Here is a 17487-nt window from a genome sequence, read left to right as displayed (position 1 = left end):
TAAAGTTGGAGAGAATGGAATGGATGGGGGATTGCCACATCAACTTGACTCTGTTTAAATGTGGCAGAATGGTGAGCATTAAAGGGGAATGGGAGATTTTTCAGAAGACAATTTTAATACAGTTTTTTAGTGGAAAACTTGAAGTAATGCCCCCATTTTACTCAGTTTTGCACTACAAATCCACCCCAAAACAGGCAGTATATCAAAGGAAAATTCAGCCCATCAGGTCATTCTATTGCATCTTGTGTGTATTTTATCAGTAGAATGTGAAGTCAGAATAGCTCAATCAGCACGAACTTTACTTTGCCATACACAGCAAAACATGGCACAGATAAAGGAAGTTGGGAAATTTAAGGACCAAACTCAAAATGGGAGTGATCCTCAACGTCAAAAAGTCCTACATCACAATAATGACTACACTTCAAAAGTACTTCATTGGTTGTAAAGCTCTTTGGGAAGTCCTGAGGTCATGAAAGGTGCGATATAATGCAAGTCTTTCATTCAAGTCTTTCTTTTAGTAGCAGAAGACATGACATTGAATAATAAACACTGATTGATGGTCTTTGTGACAGAAAGGCAGCCTACGGCAAAATCCTAACCGTGGCACAAGGGTTGGTAAAGCCATTACTAATTCTTAAAGTGAATAGATGGCAAAAGTTTAAATAATGCATTCTGAAAAATAATTGGAAAGGCTTACTGATATGTAGAAACTGCATAAGCATCAATCTTGCAGTGTTTGATATTAGAATACATAGCACTATATGGATACTTCCAAATGGGAATATTTGGTTAAAGTGAATAGCTTTTCAGGCAGACATTATGTTCCCAAATACTCTGGTGGAAAACTGCTGGTTTATAGCTTGAGTTTCTATTTAAAGGCACAATTTCTAGCTGGCTGTGTAACTGATCTATGATTGGGTTGGCAGATTAATCAGATATCATCGGGCTGGGCTACTTATTTTGGAACTATGCCCCCAGCAAAAATCAGCACCTTTAGGGGATGAAGGGAAAAATAGTGGAAAAAATAGAATGGATGATTTAGATTATTATTGCTGGTTTCCTCTGCTTATATGTCCATAGCTTCTGTTATTATCTGGTCACAACTTGTTACCTATCCATTATTCCATATTTAATTTTGTTAAATTGTTTGTTAAATGGCAACACAGGTCTTCAATTTGTTATAATTTTATTTCATAGAAGCATATATCAGTAGTGTGTTAATCTGACAGAAATGGATAAAAATAGTTGCTGACTCAGCTCTCAGTTAATGCCACCCTTGAGGTGTTTCGTTGATACGTTTAGTTGGGTTTCTGATGGTGAAAAGGCTATTAGTTTCCAAAAATTACAAAATGAAAAGCTTATACTCTTACTTGGAGGTGAAGTGGATCAAAGGCTGGTTTCAGTCGGATTTAGGAACGTTACCGTAAATATTGCTGTCTATCAATAAAGAGTTGTTTTGGTACAATTTGTGCTCATCAAGATAAAGGATTTTACTATTGGAAAATAGAACACGTTCTCATTTCACCACCCAATATCAGCATCACATGAAGAAAAAGTTTTGATAGAATGGTTTGTCAGGGAAATAAGGGTTATTAGTTAAACACTCACAATATCTGGCTAATGTGCAGAATTGATAAAACGAATAATTAAGTTGCAAAGAACGTGTGGCTCAGCATTTATCGATGACAGAGCCACCACCACTTTTCATTAATATGTTCTTCTATGACATGCTATGATCAATCTCAGAGATTGTCCTCCCCCTATATTTATTCATAGGAACGAGAGTAGACCCCTCGAGCCTGTTCCACCATTCAATTAGATCATGGCTAGTCTGAACCTTGACTCCATTTATCTGCCTTTTCTCCATATCCCTTGATGCCCTTACCTTAAAAAAAATCTATTGATATCAGTCTTGAATATTTCTGTCGACTCAGCATCCACAGCCTTTTGGGAGAGTTCCAGATTTGCAATACCTTTTTGTGTGAAGAAGTGCTTCCTGATTTCCCTCCTAAATGGTCTAGCTCTAGTTTTAAGATTATGCCCCCTAATTCTGGATTTCCCCACCAGAGGAAATGGTTTCTCTTTATCTGCCCTATTGTATCCCTCTGTCATTTTAAACACCTTGATTAAATCACCCTTAAAAATCTTCTAAACACAAGGGAATAGAATCCAAGTTTATGCAACCTGTCCTTATAATTTAACCGTTTAATCCCAGGTATCATTCTGGTGAATCTGCGCTGTACCTCCAAGGCCAGTATATCCTTTTTGAGTTACGGTGCCCAGAACTGACGCAGTGCTCCAGATGGGATCTAATGGAGGCATCATTTCTTTACTTTTACATTTCAACCCCCTTGAGATAATATTCATACTATTCGTAATATTCGTACTGTACAGTGCCTTATTCAGAAGCTCACTGTTTAAATGGAGCATAAATTATCTATATAATTGACGTAATTATCTATATAATGGATGTAATTATCTATATAATGGGGTGGAAATTGCAGAGGTACTGGCCATAATCTTCCAAACATCCTTAGATATGGGGGTGGTGCCAGAGGACTGGAGAATTGCAAATGTCACACCCTTCTTCAAAAAAGGGTGTAAGGATAAACCCAGCAACTACAGGCCAGTCAGTTTAACCTCAGTGGTGGGGAAACTTTCAGAAACGATAATCCGGGACAGAATTAGCAGTCACTTGGTTAGACAAGTGTAAATTGATTAGGGAAAGCCAGCACGGATTTGTTAAAGGCAAATAGTGTTTAACTAACCTGATAGAGTTTTTTGCATAGAGCCGGCACGGACTCGATGGGCCGAATGTCCTCCTTCCGTGCTGTAACTTTTCTATGATTCCATATATGTAAACTGTAGTCTGAAAATTGATCCAAGTACACTTTGAGGTAGAATTGGTATGCATTGCGCCCATTTCTTGGGTATAAGACGGACACAAAGCAGACCAATTTAGCAGTGGACGGCCTGCACCCAATCAGCGCAGACGTTGGTCCCACTGCTAAACTCGTGGGGTCCTTTTTTTTAGGCGTGCTGGGCAGGTGCCTAAAACGGACATTAAGTCCCTAAATATGTAAAATAGGGGCCTAACGGCTGTTAAAGCACCCCTTTACAAAGTTTGTGCAAAGGTTTGGGGCTCAGGATTCTTCAGCAGCCACCAACAGGTAAGTTAAATTTTTTTTTTAGACCCCATCCTGTGGAGCCAATAAGATCAGGAGTACTCCTCCGACTCCACAGGAGTCAGGATTGCCCCCTCCTCCCCTCTCCCATAACCCACTCCAAACATCCCCCCACCCCGGGACTTACCTGAGGGCCGCTTCCAGCGAGGCAGGTGGCTCAAGATTGATGTTTTCACCCGAACAAGCTGCCTGTGGAGGTGTGACAAACGGCTGCAGCTCGCTCTGAGGATGCTGATAAGGCCTGAGGAACAATTTCCATTGATTCTTGAGCCTCTTGGTTCAGGCACACGCTAATTGTCTGAAAACGTGCCCAGACCAAAATCTACCCCTTTATTTCTATGAGAGATATGTCAAACTAATGGATTCTGTCGGGTTGCAAAACCCACTGGGACAAGTTGGAGCCAACCTTCATTGATGTAATTAAGATGTCTATACCTATGATAAATTGTATGTTAGTTGTAATAGTCTAAAGATTTTTCTAAGAATAAGAGGGTTGTACAGAGTGCTATTATCTCCCACTGTGGAAGTATAATGGATACTCTTTTAAAGGCACTTTCTGCTTGTTCAACCGGATGTAAAAGATCCCAAGGCACTTTTATTGAAAATGAGCAGCGGGTTTTCCCAGTGTTCTGGGTGACAATCATCCCTCAACCAACACCACTAAACCAGATTAACCAGTCATTCATCTCATTGCTGTTTGTGGGACTTTGCCTACAAAAGGCTACACCTCAAAATGAAACAGTCCGAGCCCACATGCAGCAAGACCTGGACAACATCCAGGCTTGGGCTTTTTTTTTATTCGTTCATGGGATGTGGGCGTCGCTGGTGAGGCCGGCATTTATTGCCCATCCCTAATTGTCCTTGAGAAGGTGGGCTGATAAGTGGCAAGTAACATTCACGCCAGATAAGTGTCAGGCAATGACCATCTCCAACAAGAGAGAGTCTAACCACCTTCCCTTGACATTCAACAGCATTACCATTGCCGAATCCCCCACCATCAACATCCTGGGGGTCACCATTGACCAGAAACTTAACTGGACCAGCCATATAAATACTGTGGCTACGAGAGCAGGTCAGAGGCTGGGTATTCTGCAGCGAGTGACTCACCTCCTGACTCCCCAAAGCCTTTCCACCATCTACAAGGCACAAATCAGGAGTGTGATGGAATACTCTCCACTTGTCTGGATGAGTGCAGCTCCAACAACACTCAAGAAGCTCGACAACATCCAGGACAAAACAGCCTGCTTGATTGGCACCCCAGCCACCACACTAAACATTCACTCCCTTCACCACCGGCGCACTGTGGCTGCAGTGTGTACCATCCACAGGATGCACTGCAGCAACTCACCAAGGCTTCTTCGACAGCACCTCCCAAACCCGCGACCTCTACCACCTAGAAGGACAAGAGCAGCAGGCGCATGGGAACAACACCACCTGCACGTTCCCCTCCAAGTCACACACCATCCCGACTTGGAAATATATCGCCGTTCCTTCATCGTCGCTGGGTCAAAATCCTGGAACTCCCTTCCTAACAGCACTGTGGGAGAACCGTCACCACACGGACTGCAGCGGTTCAAGAAGGCGGCTCACCACCACCTTCTCAAGGGCAATTAGGGATGGGCAATAAATGCCGGCCTCGCCAGCGACGCCCACATCCCATGAACGAATCAAAAAAAAGGAATTTATTGGTTGTGAAGCACTTTGGAATTTCCTGAGTACGTGAAAGGCACTATATTAATAATATAAATTATGGTAATATAAGCCTCACACACTCAATAAACATATTGCAAACAGGTGTGAAAACTCTAAGGAAATGTATTTGGTGAGGTGATCCTGCATGTAGTCATTAAGGATATTTGGCTGGTAAATCTGAGGTAATTACCAACATTTATAAACCCAAAATAATGAGATTTAGTGCATTTAGAAATGCAAATACCAATGACAAGAAGCCGTCAAATGAAATCCCCTTTTCAATAATTGTTTCGAGCTGCTTAGTTGGCTTTTACCAAGCTTTTTATTAAGCTTTTCACCAAGATGCCAAGATTTAAGAAGCGGGGAGTTGACTTAATAGTTATGGAGGTGGGCTTCTAACTTTTGATCAACACCAATGTGCCAGACTCAAGTGCCCATAGAATGGAATTGGAAGAGGTGCTGAGCCAACTCTCGCTATAAAACAACCGGTCAAAAAAGAGTTAGCAATAAAGAAGATGACCAATGAGAAGATCACATAATCATCAAGTTCACAAAAGCACTGGGAAAAACAATTGTCCAACCTGAGACCCCTGACACTGAGAGAGAAGGGAGGCATCAAACTCTTCTTCCCTTGGAATCTATAAAAGAAAGGTTGGTGTTGGCAACACTGACTCTGATAATTATCACTCAAAGGAAAGAAATGCAGAAACAAATAATGAATGTTTCTCAAGGGATAACGTACAAAGCACAATGTTCATGGTCATTGCCATTTTTAATAGTGACATTGTATGAGTGAATACTATTCTTTCATGATAGGCATGTGACAGATATCTGACAGCTAGACAAACGTATAAAGTTTGTCACACAGTTCTCAGTATCTTATCTGTTTGTATCAGCCCGGACCATCAGAATGTTGAAAGTTATTCCAAAAAAATCAGTATCATCAATACAAAATTGCATTTCTCACCAGTGCTAATACCAGCAGAAGGCAATCACAGGCACTTTCCAGACTATCTCCACCACAAGAAATGATTGAGGATATCATATACCAAATGGAGGAAGCAAATGCATGTTCATCTTTTACAATCCAAAGAGTGCAGCAGAGTGCGGAATTGAGCATTAGAGCTACATGGTGGCTGAGCATGCATAGCATGCACTCTGCCTTACATCTGGGAACAAAGGAACAGGAGGAGGCCATTCAGCCCCTCGAGCCCATACAGCCATTCAATTAGATCATGGCTGATCTGTATCTTAACTCCATTTACCCGCCTTGGTTACATATCCCTTATTACCCTTGCCTAACAAATATCTATCAATCTCAGTTTTGAAATTTTCAGTTGATCTAGCCTCAGCAGCTTGTTGAGGGAGTTCCAGATTTCCACTAACCTTTGCGAGTTTTTCAATAATCTGTTTTTCAATATTGAATATGTCAGGAAGCCTTCCCTAGTAGTGTACGCAGATGGATTTCGTTGACTGTGAGATACTTGTACATTTATCCCTTGCAGGCTAAGAGGAATTAGCAGTGTTGATGTTTATGGCCCCAGTGACTTCCTCAGATGCATAGAGCACAGATGCTCTCACAGAGGGTGATTCTAGGTGTGCGCACAACTATTATGTCAGCGAGGACACTTCTATTAAGGTGGAAATTATCAAGCATTGTTGTTGCATTAATAATGGGTTCGAAATTGCTTGGAAAGGAATGGTGGTGAAATGAAAGAGCAAGTTTGTACATGCGCAGTGAAACGCAGAAATCCGGAACATGCTCTCACTGGCTCGCTGGCAATATAACTTTGAATTAAAGGGATATGGCCGGCTGCAATCAGTGAAATCATTGAAAAAACGCCAACTTGCTCATCTGCCCAGCTGGAAAGTAACTAATATTACCACAAAACAGGTATATTTAAAAATATCAGGTCTAAACTAAGTTTTAATAAGACTGTAAGTCTTAATGACTGCCAAACAACTAAAAATTAACTTATAAAAATGTGAAGTCTCATTGCTCCTTATTTTAATCTTTTTTTTAATGACCAAAAACTATTTTTTAAAAATTAAAAAATTAAAACTTTTTTTTTGCTTTTCCCTTCTGTTTCTTTTATTTAATTCAATTATTTTTTACCCTCTTTCACTGTCTATAACTGTTTTTACAACGATTTTAATTTTGTACCTTTCCCTTCCTGGATTTCATGTTCCAAGCCTGCAGACACAGTTTCGCAGCTTGTCAAAAATGCTGCAATTAGTTAGTTCACTGCCAGCAAATTCTTCTATTCCCGATTCTCTTTCTCCTTCCTCTGTTCCCCCTCTGACGCTGTAAGGCAGCAGCTGCCAAAACTAATGTTCCACTCAAATGATGCACTGCTGCTGCCTCATAATGTGCCAAAAAATGTTTCTGTGCACGAGCAGTATTAACCCTACTTCAATTGTGACTTATAGTCCATGTTGTTATTTGATGTGTGGAATTGCTGCTTGTACATCATGGTCAATTCCGATACGTTGTAAGTGGTTTAACTGGTGATTTACTCCTTAGGTGGCAATGCATTATGCCTGTGCAAGATTTGACTTTGAGGGAATTTATACTAAAAGTCGGGTTAATGCCTAAATAACTATTCCACTAGAAACACTAAATAGGCAGCAACGTGACTGTGAACACAATAATTTCACCCATGAAAATTGATTACTACACAATGAAGGTAAGGCTACAAGGTCTAGAAAATTCTACTTGTCGACCCATCCTTGGCTGAGTTGACTTCCAGTCATGGTGAGCTGAAAAAGCATACAAGCAATTTCAATGGTCTCCTACTATATGTGATCCTTTCCAGATCATTGCAACTTTTGGCTCCCGAATATTTAGGGTGTAATTTAGACCATTTTACGATGAATTGCTGCCAGTTACATTTCTGGTGAATATTTTCTGACCAAAAATTGAATGGAAAACAAATGAATTAAGATAATTGATAATTCATTAAATAATTACTCTTTCTGTATAGACAGGATGTCATAGTGGAGGATGGGGCATTAGGGCTGATGTTCTAAATGCACATTACTGACTCATTACCTCAAAATCAAATCTTGCTCAGGCATAACACATTGCCAAATGAGGAATAAAACACCAGTGACATCAATTCATAAAATTGATCCGATATTGTTTTTAGGAACTGAAAATTTCCCTCTCTGTTCACTGTAAAACGCCTAAGTGAAATGATTTTGAACAGAATGAACTCAGCTTCTAGGAGCATGAGTCCTCAGTTAGATTCACCAGGATGTTACCAGGGCTGGAGCGCTTCAGCTATGAAGAGAGACTGGGAAGATTGGGTTTGTTTTCCTTGGAGCAGAGGAGGCTGAGGGGGGACATGATTGAGGTGTACAAAATTATGAGGGGCACAGATAGGATGGATACTAAGGAGCTTTTTCCCTTCGTTGAGGGTTCTATAACAAGGGGACATAGATTCAAGGTAAAAGGCGGGAGGTTTAGAGGGGATTTGAGAAAGAACTTTTTCACCCAGAGGGTGGTTGGAGTCTGGAACTCACTGCCTGAAAGGGTTGTGGAGGCAGGAACCCTCACAACATTCAAGAAGCATTTGGATGAGCACTTGAAATGCCATAGCATACAAGGCTACGGACCAAATGCTGGAATATGGGATTAGAGTAGACAGGGCTGATGGCCGGCACGGACACGATGGGCCGAAGGGCCTCTATCCGTGCTGTATAACTCTATGACTCTATGACTCTATGAGAACTGGCAGGCTCGAGGCACACCCGATATAGGGCCTCGGGCCTCATTTACATAAGCTGGGCTGCCCCAGGTAGCTCGATGGCAAAGAGAATTTTGATTTTGGCTCCATCTTATCAACGGCAAAGACCCTCAGGTATGTCCAGGGAGGGGGTCGGAAGCAATCAGGAGGGAGGGGGTGCTCGGGAAAATGGAGGTGAGGGAAGAGAGGGGGAAGTGATCGGTAGAGAGGGGGGTGATCAGGTGGAGGGGGTGATCAGCGGGTGGGGGCGATCGAGAGAGAGGGGGGTGATCAGGAGGGGGTGATCAGGAGGGGGGGTGATCAGGAGGGGTCTACCTGGAGAGAGGGTGTGGTCAGGAGGGGGGGAAGTGATCGGGAGAGAGGGAGGCGATCAGGGGGGGGTGATCAGGAGGGGGGGTGATCAGGAGGGGTCTACCAGGAGAGAGGGTGTGGTCAGGAGGGGGGGAAGTGATCGGGAGAGAGGGGGGCGATCAGGGGTGGGTGTGATCAGGAGGGGGGCGATCGGCAGAGAGGGGGTGATCAGGAGGGGGTGATCAGGAGGGGGGGTGATCAGGAGGGGGGGTGATCAGGAGGGGGGGAAGCGATCGGGAGAGAGGGGGTGAGCAGGGGGTGTGAGCAGGGTTTTTTTTTATTCGTTCACGGGATGTGGGCATCGCTGGCAAGGCCAGCATTTATTGCCCATCCCTAATTACCCTTGAGGTGGTGGTGGTGAGCCGCCTTCTTGAACCGCTGCAGTCCGTGTGGTGACGGTTCTCCCACAGTGCTGTTAGGAAGGGAGTTCCAGGATTTTGACCCAGCGACGATGAAGGAACGGCCGATATATTTCCAAGTCGGGATGATGTGTGACTTGGAGGGGAACGTGCAGGTGGTGTTGTTCCCATGTGCCTGCTGCTCTTGTCCTTCTAGGTGCTAGAGGTCGCGGGTTTGGGAGGTGCTGTCGAAGAAGCCTTGGTGAGTTGCTGCAGTGCATCCTGTGGATGGTACACACTGCAGCCACAGTGCGCAGGTGGTGAAGGGAGTGAATGTTTAGTGTGATGGATGGGGTGCCAATCAAGCGGGCTGCTTTATCTTGGATGGTGTCGAGCTTCTTGAGTGTTGTTGGAGCTGCACTCATCCAGGCAAGTGGAGAGTATTCCATCACACTCCTGACTTGTGCCTTGTAGATGGTGGAAAGGCTTTGGGGAGTCAGGAGGTGAGTCACTCGCCGCAGAATCCCCAGCCTCTGACCTGCTCTCGTAGCCACAGTATTTATGTGGCTGGTCCAGTTAAGTTTCTGGTCAATGGTGACCCCCAGGATGTTGATGGTGGGGGATTCGGTGATGGTAATGCCGTTGAAAGGGTGGGGGTGATCGGGAGAGAGGGGGGCGATCAGTGGGGGTGTGATCAGGAGGGGGGCGATCGGGAGGGGGGGAAGCGATCGGGAGAGAGGGGGTGAGCAGGGGGTGTGAGCAGGGTGGGGGTGATCGGGAGAGAGGGGTTGAGCAGGGGGTGGGGTGTGATTGGGAGGGGGCCGAGTGGGTGCCGGCAGTGGTCTTCGGCACTGGGTGAAGCCGGGCTGAGAACTCCTGCACCGTCCGGCTCCACGTTCATATCAGTATTTTTAAAAAACTTACCTTTTCGGTGGTAGTCTCCGTGGTCCCTTTAAGGACCGCTGGCTTAGGCCGCATGTCGACAAAATTTTCCTGAATGCTTATAGAGCAGCCCAATTTTACAAAGGGGACCTCAAACCTTCTAATTGCAAATGCAAAGGGCCTAATTCCTGCTTTGAAGTGCAGGCCCTGGCACTTCTTTTTTTACCTTTACCAATACGGCAGGTGGTGCACTTCAGGTGCTCATTGATTCAATTTTATGTGGCCTTTATTGAGGCTTCCAGACTCCAGCAGCATGGGCCACCTGAGACCCCAATACCGCCTAGTCAGGAAATGCTGGGCAGAGTGCTCCTGTTGAATTTTCAGAGCTTCTGCCCCAAAGTTTCCACCTTCCCTCCAGTATATGTGTGACTGGTGCATAGGGATGGAAGATCTTCGCTATAGTGTACCTTCTAATTATTTTTTCCACTAATTTGCTCCTCTCCCCTCTTCACCTGAAGGCACTCTGGTACGTTGCCCATGAGGCCTTAATTTGTGTGTGAGTTTGACAGACTTTCCAACAATGACAGCTGTGCCTGATGTTGTCCTCACCAAATACAACAACACACACACACTTCCAACAAGAGTCAACAATCACAAGCTCGAAGCTTGCCTGACTTTCCTCTCTGTAACCATGGGTACCTGTTGCTTCCCTACTGTTGCCCTTGGCTGAGATAAGCACATTCAGCAAAACCCAAGGACTAATCCTGGGGCCTTCCTGGTTTGTATGGCCCGATATGTGTTGAGTACATTTGCTGAGCCACCAGGGGTGCTCATTTTCTATTTAAATACTTATTTATTGCAAGAAATGATCAAACTTTATAACTGGATATCATTTTCCAAGTGTTCTTAATTCTACTAATTCTATTGTTTGCAACTTTTTCGGTTTATTTTCTCACAAAGATAAATATGAGCATATATACACACCAAATACTGAATTTGTTTTCTGAATTGCATTTCTGTATGTATATTTCTATTTGCATTTTTTATTGTTATCTGAAAATAAAAAATCTATTCAAAAAGAGAATACTGAATCTCATGTCAAACACAGAAATAAAGTTAACTTTATTAGCACATCACTTACAGACATTGAATGGTACATAGCAATAAACCTTATTGATACTGACTGGTTCCAACTGTACAAACCTGATATGAACCAATTTACTTGGAGGTAAAATGACCATTTCAAAGTGAACCACTTCCATGTAGAAAATTACCCAGGTATTTATGATGTTAGTTTAACACTCTGAGCCAGTATGAAACAAAGTCTTACAGAAACTATGACAATATTCGTGAATCCATAACAATTGCTATACATATTCCAGGATTTCTTGTATATAAGCTGTGCAAGGAGATACACTATTCATTATTACAGGCACAAAAGTTATTTTGAAAGGACGAGAATATAATGTTTTAAACTTGTAACAGAAAACTTTAATTTTTCCTTCTCTTTCTAGGTACAACTATACTTCAATGATCAAACAGTGATTTATTTATTATTTCATACCTTACATGTGATCATTTTGTAAAATAAGATACAGATACAGAGGAACAGTGTTCATTGTATGGGTAAAGAAGAACTTGCATTTATATAGCGCCTTTCACGTTCTCAGGACGTCCCGAAGAGCTTCACAGCCAATGAGATACATTTGAAATGTAGTCACTGTTGTAATGTAGGAAACGCAGCAGCCAATTTACACACAGCAAGGTCCCACAAACAGCAATGTGATAATGATCAGATAATCTGTTTTAATGACGTTGGTTGAGGGATAAATATTAGCCAGGAAACCAGGGAGAACCCCTCTGTTCTTCTTCGAAATAGTGTCATGAGATCTTTGGACGAGGCTTTGGTTTAACATCTCATCCAAAAGATAGTACCTCCAGCAATGCAACTCTCCCTCAATACTGCAATAGGAATGTCAGCCTGGATTATGTACCATATGTCCTGGAGTGTGACTTGAACCTACAACCTTCTGACCCAAAGGCAAGAGTGCTACCAACTGAGCCATGGCTGACATTGTTTCCTAACTCTGCAATGTTAATAATACAAATCAGTAAACATTAAGACACTATGCACACATGCCAGTCCGTAGGACAAACAAGATTCCAGAATTACTTCTAATCCTGACCCAATCAATACTTGTGGTGTAAAAGCACGTACATTATTACTGTCCTTTTACTTGTCGGAAAGACCTTTGTAGCTTATAGCACCAATGATGCCCATGAGTTATAGTATTTTTACACATAAGAACAGTGCATTACGATCATCACTGTTGGGAACATTTTATTTCTCACACCTAAAGAGAAAATATACATTGCAGTTAGATGGAAATCAGAAGTTATATACTCCAGATAACAAGCAGTATTTCATGTGAAATAAATAAACGTTGATATATCTTTGAATACAACAGTCATCTAAAATATTAACCTGATTAAATATTATAAGCTAATATTATTCATATATTAAGGTGGTGTTTGAACTACTTTTTGCAATTAAGCATGACAGACCTTTGTGAAGTCTGGTTCACCTAATGAGGTATATTAGTACATGCAGTGCTTGGACTGCTACTATGGTAGTCACAGATTCGGCTCAATGTAAGACTGTCATAGGTTTGTTCTAGAAATCTAAGCTAACATTAGTTCCCATTTTTACTGTTGCTTTTGATAGTGCCAATATTACATTTACCGTATAATGATAAATAACGTAGACAAGTATAATAAAATGATTCGTCTGATATATGCTGATGCTGGTTTTTATTTTTGCAAACGATCAATTTTTTTCATTCTAGATCGTTACAAAGTTAGAATCATCTACCTTGGTAACTAATTGCAATTTCTATAAGATAACTTTGATAACTATTTCATCAAAATGCAGGTTGGTAGCTAGGGGCAAAACACAGCACTCCCCACATTAATGAAAGTATAAAAATACCAATCATTTGTGACATCTGGAGTCAGTTATTTAGCTGCCTACTATAGATAGAGAGTTCAAATGGCTGAATCTGCATTCAACTAAATGGGCAGTAACCTGGCACACCAGCACTACGTATTACAACTGTCACGCATGACTTGGGAATCAATTACATCGTGTTCATTCAACCCATATAGCGTCTCCTCATCTATTTTACTAAACTTAACTAAACCTAGAGTATTCTGCAAATCAATTAGTTTCATCCCAACATACCAAATTACCAAAATCACAGCCATCTGCAGTTTCCATGATTTAATATATTTTGAAGAATGTTTAAAAGTCAGATTGTTGGAGGGTAGCAGTATTGCTGTCAGTTCACTTAAACAACTGCTGCACTGATTCAAAATCTGCCATTACATTAATGCTAACTACTGTGGCACATATAATCTGAGGCAATGATAATCTTAACCATTTCAGATTTGTCATTAGGTTGTTGCTGATTACATCATAGGATGCTTTGGGATTGAGAGATAATGGTGCAGTTATTTGTCAGGATATGTCATTCCTTAAAGTATTGAATTGAAAAATATCCATCTTGTCATTAAATGTTTAATTGTAACGAGGTATCATTATAGTTAGTTCTTGTTTGCGTTCAACTGAGCTAAGCGACTGGTGAAAGAGATTTCAGATAACTCCTCCAGACTTGAGAAGGCTACTGTGCTTCATTATGTGTGTCTTCATTTGCACTATTTTCAGACCTAGACAGAGCCAACAAAATAACTAGAACTTGTTTCCCCATGTTTGAATTTTCTTGTTTTAAGGAGAAATGTATGGAAAAATTGTACTTTTTTTTCTACTTTAAATGTGAAAAGACATTTGTTGCATAGCTTCCCAACAGCTGAAAGAGCTTCCTGGGCAAAAGTCATTTAGCTTATTTGTTGCTAAAAGTAGAATGGAGTTGCCCTGTGAACTTTGAAACTGTTTTGTTCAGGACTGGTTAAGCTCCACTAGTGAGTGACAATGTCACATAATCAATGATAAAATTTAATTAATAAAACATTGCAGTTTGTGAAATCGGATTCAATTACAAAAGAAAGTAATGTTGTTTCTTTGAGTTATTAAAATCTTTCACCAGTCACTTAGCTCAGTTGAGTGCAAACAAGAACTAACTATAATGATATTTCAAATTATTGTCAACTATAATTAAACATTTAATGATAAGATGGATATTTTTTAAATTCAATACTTTAAGGAATGACATACCATAGCTGGTATCATCCACAGTGGCAGTAAGGGCACTACAACAAGCTTCAGTGCATCTAGATTAGAGGGGGAAAAAGCCAAGTTTCCATCTCCTGATGACTATCCGGTGGCAATTGCTGGAAAATGCATGTGTATATGAACATTGAAGCAGGTCGGGATTATGATCACCTATGAACCCGCCTCACCCCCCTCAACTACCTGGGTCAGCAACACTCAGTATCTAGATTGGTGAAGATGAGCCTCCTGGGCAAGGCGTTGGATGGTGCTTGACACCTGTCAATTCAAACCCCAACCTAAATCTTCAGGAGAGGAGGAGAGAAATAAAAGACTATTTATTCTAAAATGAAAGTTGTCTCTTTTTAGAGAGAATTTGGGAGCAACTGAAATGATTAACTGTGCTCTAAGCCAAAGTTGTCAGATCAGTACACCAGGCATGGTAGATAAGCAATGTAGCATAAAGCATTCACTGCTTCAAAAACAGAGCAAATGGTAAACTTGAAAGTTGTGAATGCAAATAATATGTGTCACCGTGGGTGTCAAGATCTGCAGATTCAACTAAATGTTAGTATTTGATCTAAATACTAAACTGTGTTACCAGCTTGTCAAAATCATTTGAGTAAGAGTTAAAGAGGAACCTGGCAGTTTTTTTCTACTTGTTGCGTCACTGATGTCTCAATATGAAGTGGCCTTACTAAAGCTATATTTTTGTAACACTAAGCCAAACAAACCACAAGATGCTCGGTTCAGTTCTGAATTACTTGATTTCAGCTGGCACAGTAGCTAGGGTGCTACAATTAATTTCAGTGTCCCAGGGATAGGGAAATATCAGCCAACATTCCCATTCCTGATGTCTATGCAGTGACTCATGCTGGAAAGTGTGCATGTCAGGCAAGAACAGCATTGGGCTTGAATGTGATGCTCTCCATGGTTGAATAGCATACCAACACTCACTTTATAGCTTAACACATGAAAAATGGTCACTTGGGAGAGGAACTGGAGGGCTTCCAACACTGATGCAAACATAGGCCAAGCAAGTCAGCAAGAGAGAAAAATACACAAAAGGATATACACAGGTAAGGAATTACATTGATAATTATGGAAGATCTTGGGTTGTCCAAGATGTGAATGATAGATTTACACATGTCACAATCTTTGGCTTTACGTAATTCTATATTGGTTACTCAGAGAGTACCTAACAAAGCCATTTATTCTCACCTGGGTTGGATTTAGGGGTATTACCAAATTGGGAATGATAGAGATGGAGTAGTCAGTGACAAAATGTTAATTCAACAGTAACAGATTTCTACACATATAGTCTATTTGCTGTTCATTGTGCCATCTTTGCCAATTACAACAGTGTATTTTGGAACAGGATGACACGTACTCAATGATGTCTCACAAATACCAGGAGGTGAACAACATTCCTTAAATTTCTCCTCCTTTGACTCGATTAAATTTAACTCTTTTGTGGATATTTGACAAGATTCTTTGTAGGAAAGTAGTTTGGGTATGGATGATCTCGTGGAGCCTTCAGACAAAGAATAGTTAAAAAGAGAAATCAGCGTTCTTCTGTATTTGTTTTTTATTTCCCTGGCTGATCTGTAGAGGTCCCCAACAAAGCAATAACAAATTGGATTGAGGGACGAATTGGTGAGACCAAGCCACTGGGCAAATGGTCTAAAATGCATGATCCACTCTGAAGACGTGTCATCGTCCTTTGAAGCATCTTCAGTGTTGAAATCTAACCAGATGTCCACCACATAGAAGGGTAACCACGAAAGGGCAAACAGAATCACCAAAGCCACCACCATTTTGGCAATCTTTTTGCGGATTTTCAATCTGGAAGCTGGAAGGGCTTGGTTGCTGGAGTCACACTCTTTGAAGTGACCAGATGTGCTCCAAAGTCTGCGCCAAGTGAGAAAGCAAATCACCAGATTAAACAGCACTGGCAAACCATACAGCGCACAGAAGAGGAGAAAATTGTAGGCCTGCTTCAACTTGACTTGGGACCAGACTTCACTGCAGAAGGGAACCCCAAATGTAGGGTCAATCTCTTCCAACTTATTCATAAAAATAAGAGGCATGCAGATACCAGATGACAGCAACCACACCACAAAAATGGTCCAAAAGATTTTTCTCCAGGTGAAGAATGATCTGGCATTTAATGGATTGTGGACATTATAGTAGTACCTGTTAACACTTATAACGGTGATACTGAGGACGCTGGCAGAGACTGACAGGGCCTGGGTGAAAGGAGCTGCTCTGCACATGAAGTCACCATAAATCCAGGCTTTGTAGATCTGGTAACCCAGAGTTGTGGGCATGCATACACAGACCACCATCAGGTCACAGACAGCAAGGTTTATCAGCAAACTGCGAGTGGCACTCACCCCAGACATCCTATTATTCCTTTTGCTCGTCAGTACTTTGATTGACATAATGTTCCCAACGAAGCCAACAACGAAAGATATGGTGTACATTACCGTCAGGGCGATAGTGGAAGGTTCTCTGATGGTTAACAAAATATTCTCCAGGTTGCCCAGGTCTTCGTGCAAGAAATTGTCCGAAAGGTAGAGGGAAAGATTGTTTTTCATTAATTGTTCAACCAAAGGAACGTTTGAGTAGGGGGAGCCCAGCGAGGAATTCATGTTTTTTCTTGACCGCGATCTTCATAGACAGCATGTTGGAGAAACAAACTCCGCTCGGAGTATTTTAGTCCACAGCATGATTACATTACAGGTGGTTTGAAATCGCTTCCAAAGATAAATAATTTCTTACTCACTGTTGCAAATTCTTACGGTTTAAAACGCCCTCTGATTCTGGGTTTCAGCAGGTGCTGAAAGAACAGCGACAAAGCCTCAAATCCTCACTGCTCAGGACAACTTCAGCCGCTCCGCCACTTCACGCTCACAACACTGCAGAGTCTCTGAGTGCAAAGTTGACAGTGTTTTTCCTCCTTGCAGTCACACCAGCTGAAATCTAATATCCTCCATACTCTTCGTTTTAATTCTATGCCTTCTATGTTTTAATACTACTGATCTCATTCACTGTGTTTTTTA

General features: G+C 41.7%; 1 protein-coding gene across 1 annotated transcript; it reads right to left on the bottom strand.

Annotated features, from left to right (window-relative positions):
- Nucleotides 1-15744: 15744 nt before the first annotated feature.
- LOC137340883 (QRFP-like peptide receptor) lies at nucleotides 15745-17076 on the bottom strand. Its single transcript, XM_068003688.1, has one exon. It carries the CDS (start codon nucleotides 17074-17076, stop codon nucleotides 15745-15747), a length of 1332 nt encoding a protein of 443 aa, XP_067859789.1.
- Between the last annotated feature and the right edge of the window lie 411 nt (nucleotides 17077-17487).

This window comes from Heptranchias perlo, chromosome 22 (assembly GCF_035084215.1).
Source record: "Heptranchias perlo isolate sHepPer1 chromosome 22, sHepPer1.hap1, whole genome shotgun sequence".
NCBI lineage: Eukaryota > Metazoa > Chordata > Chondrichthyes > Hexanchiformes > Hexanchidae > Heptranchias > Heptranchias perlo.
This window is presented reverse-complemented; position numbering and strand designations above follow the sequence as displayed.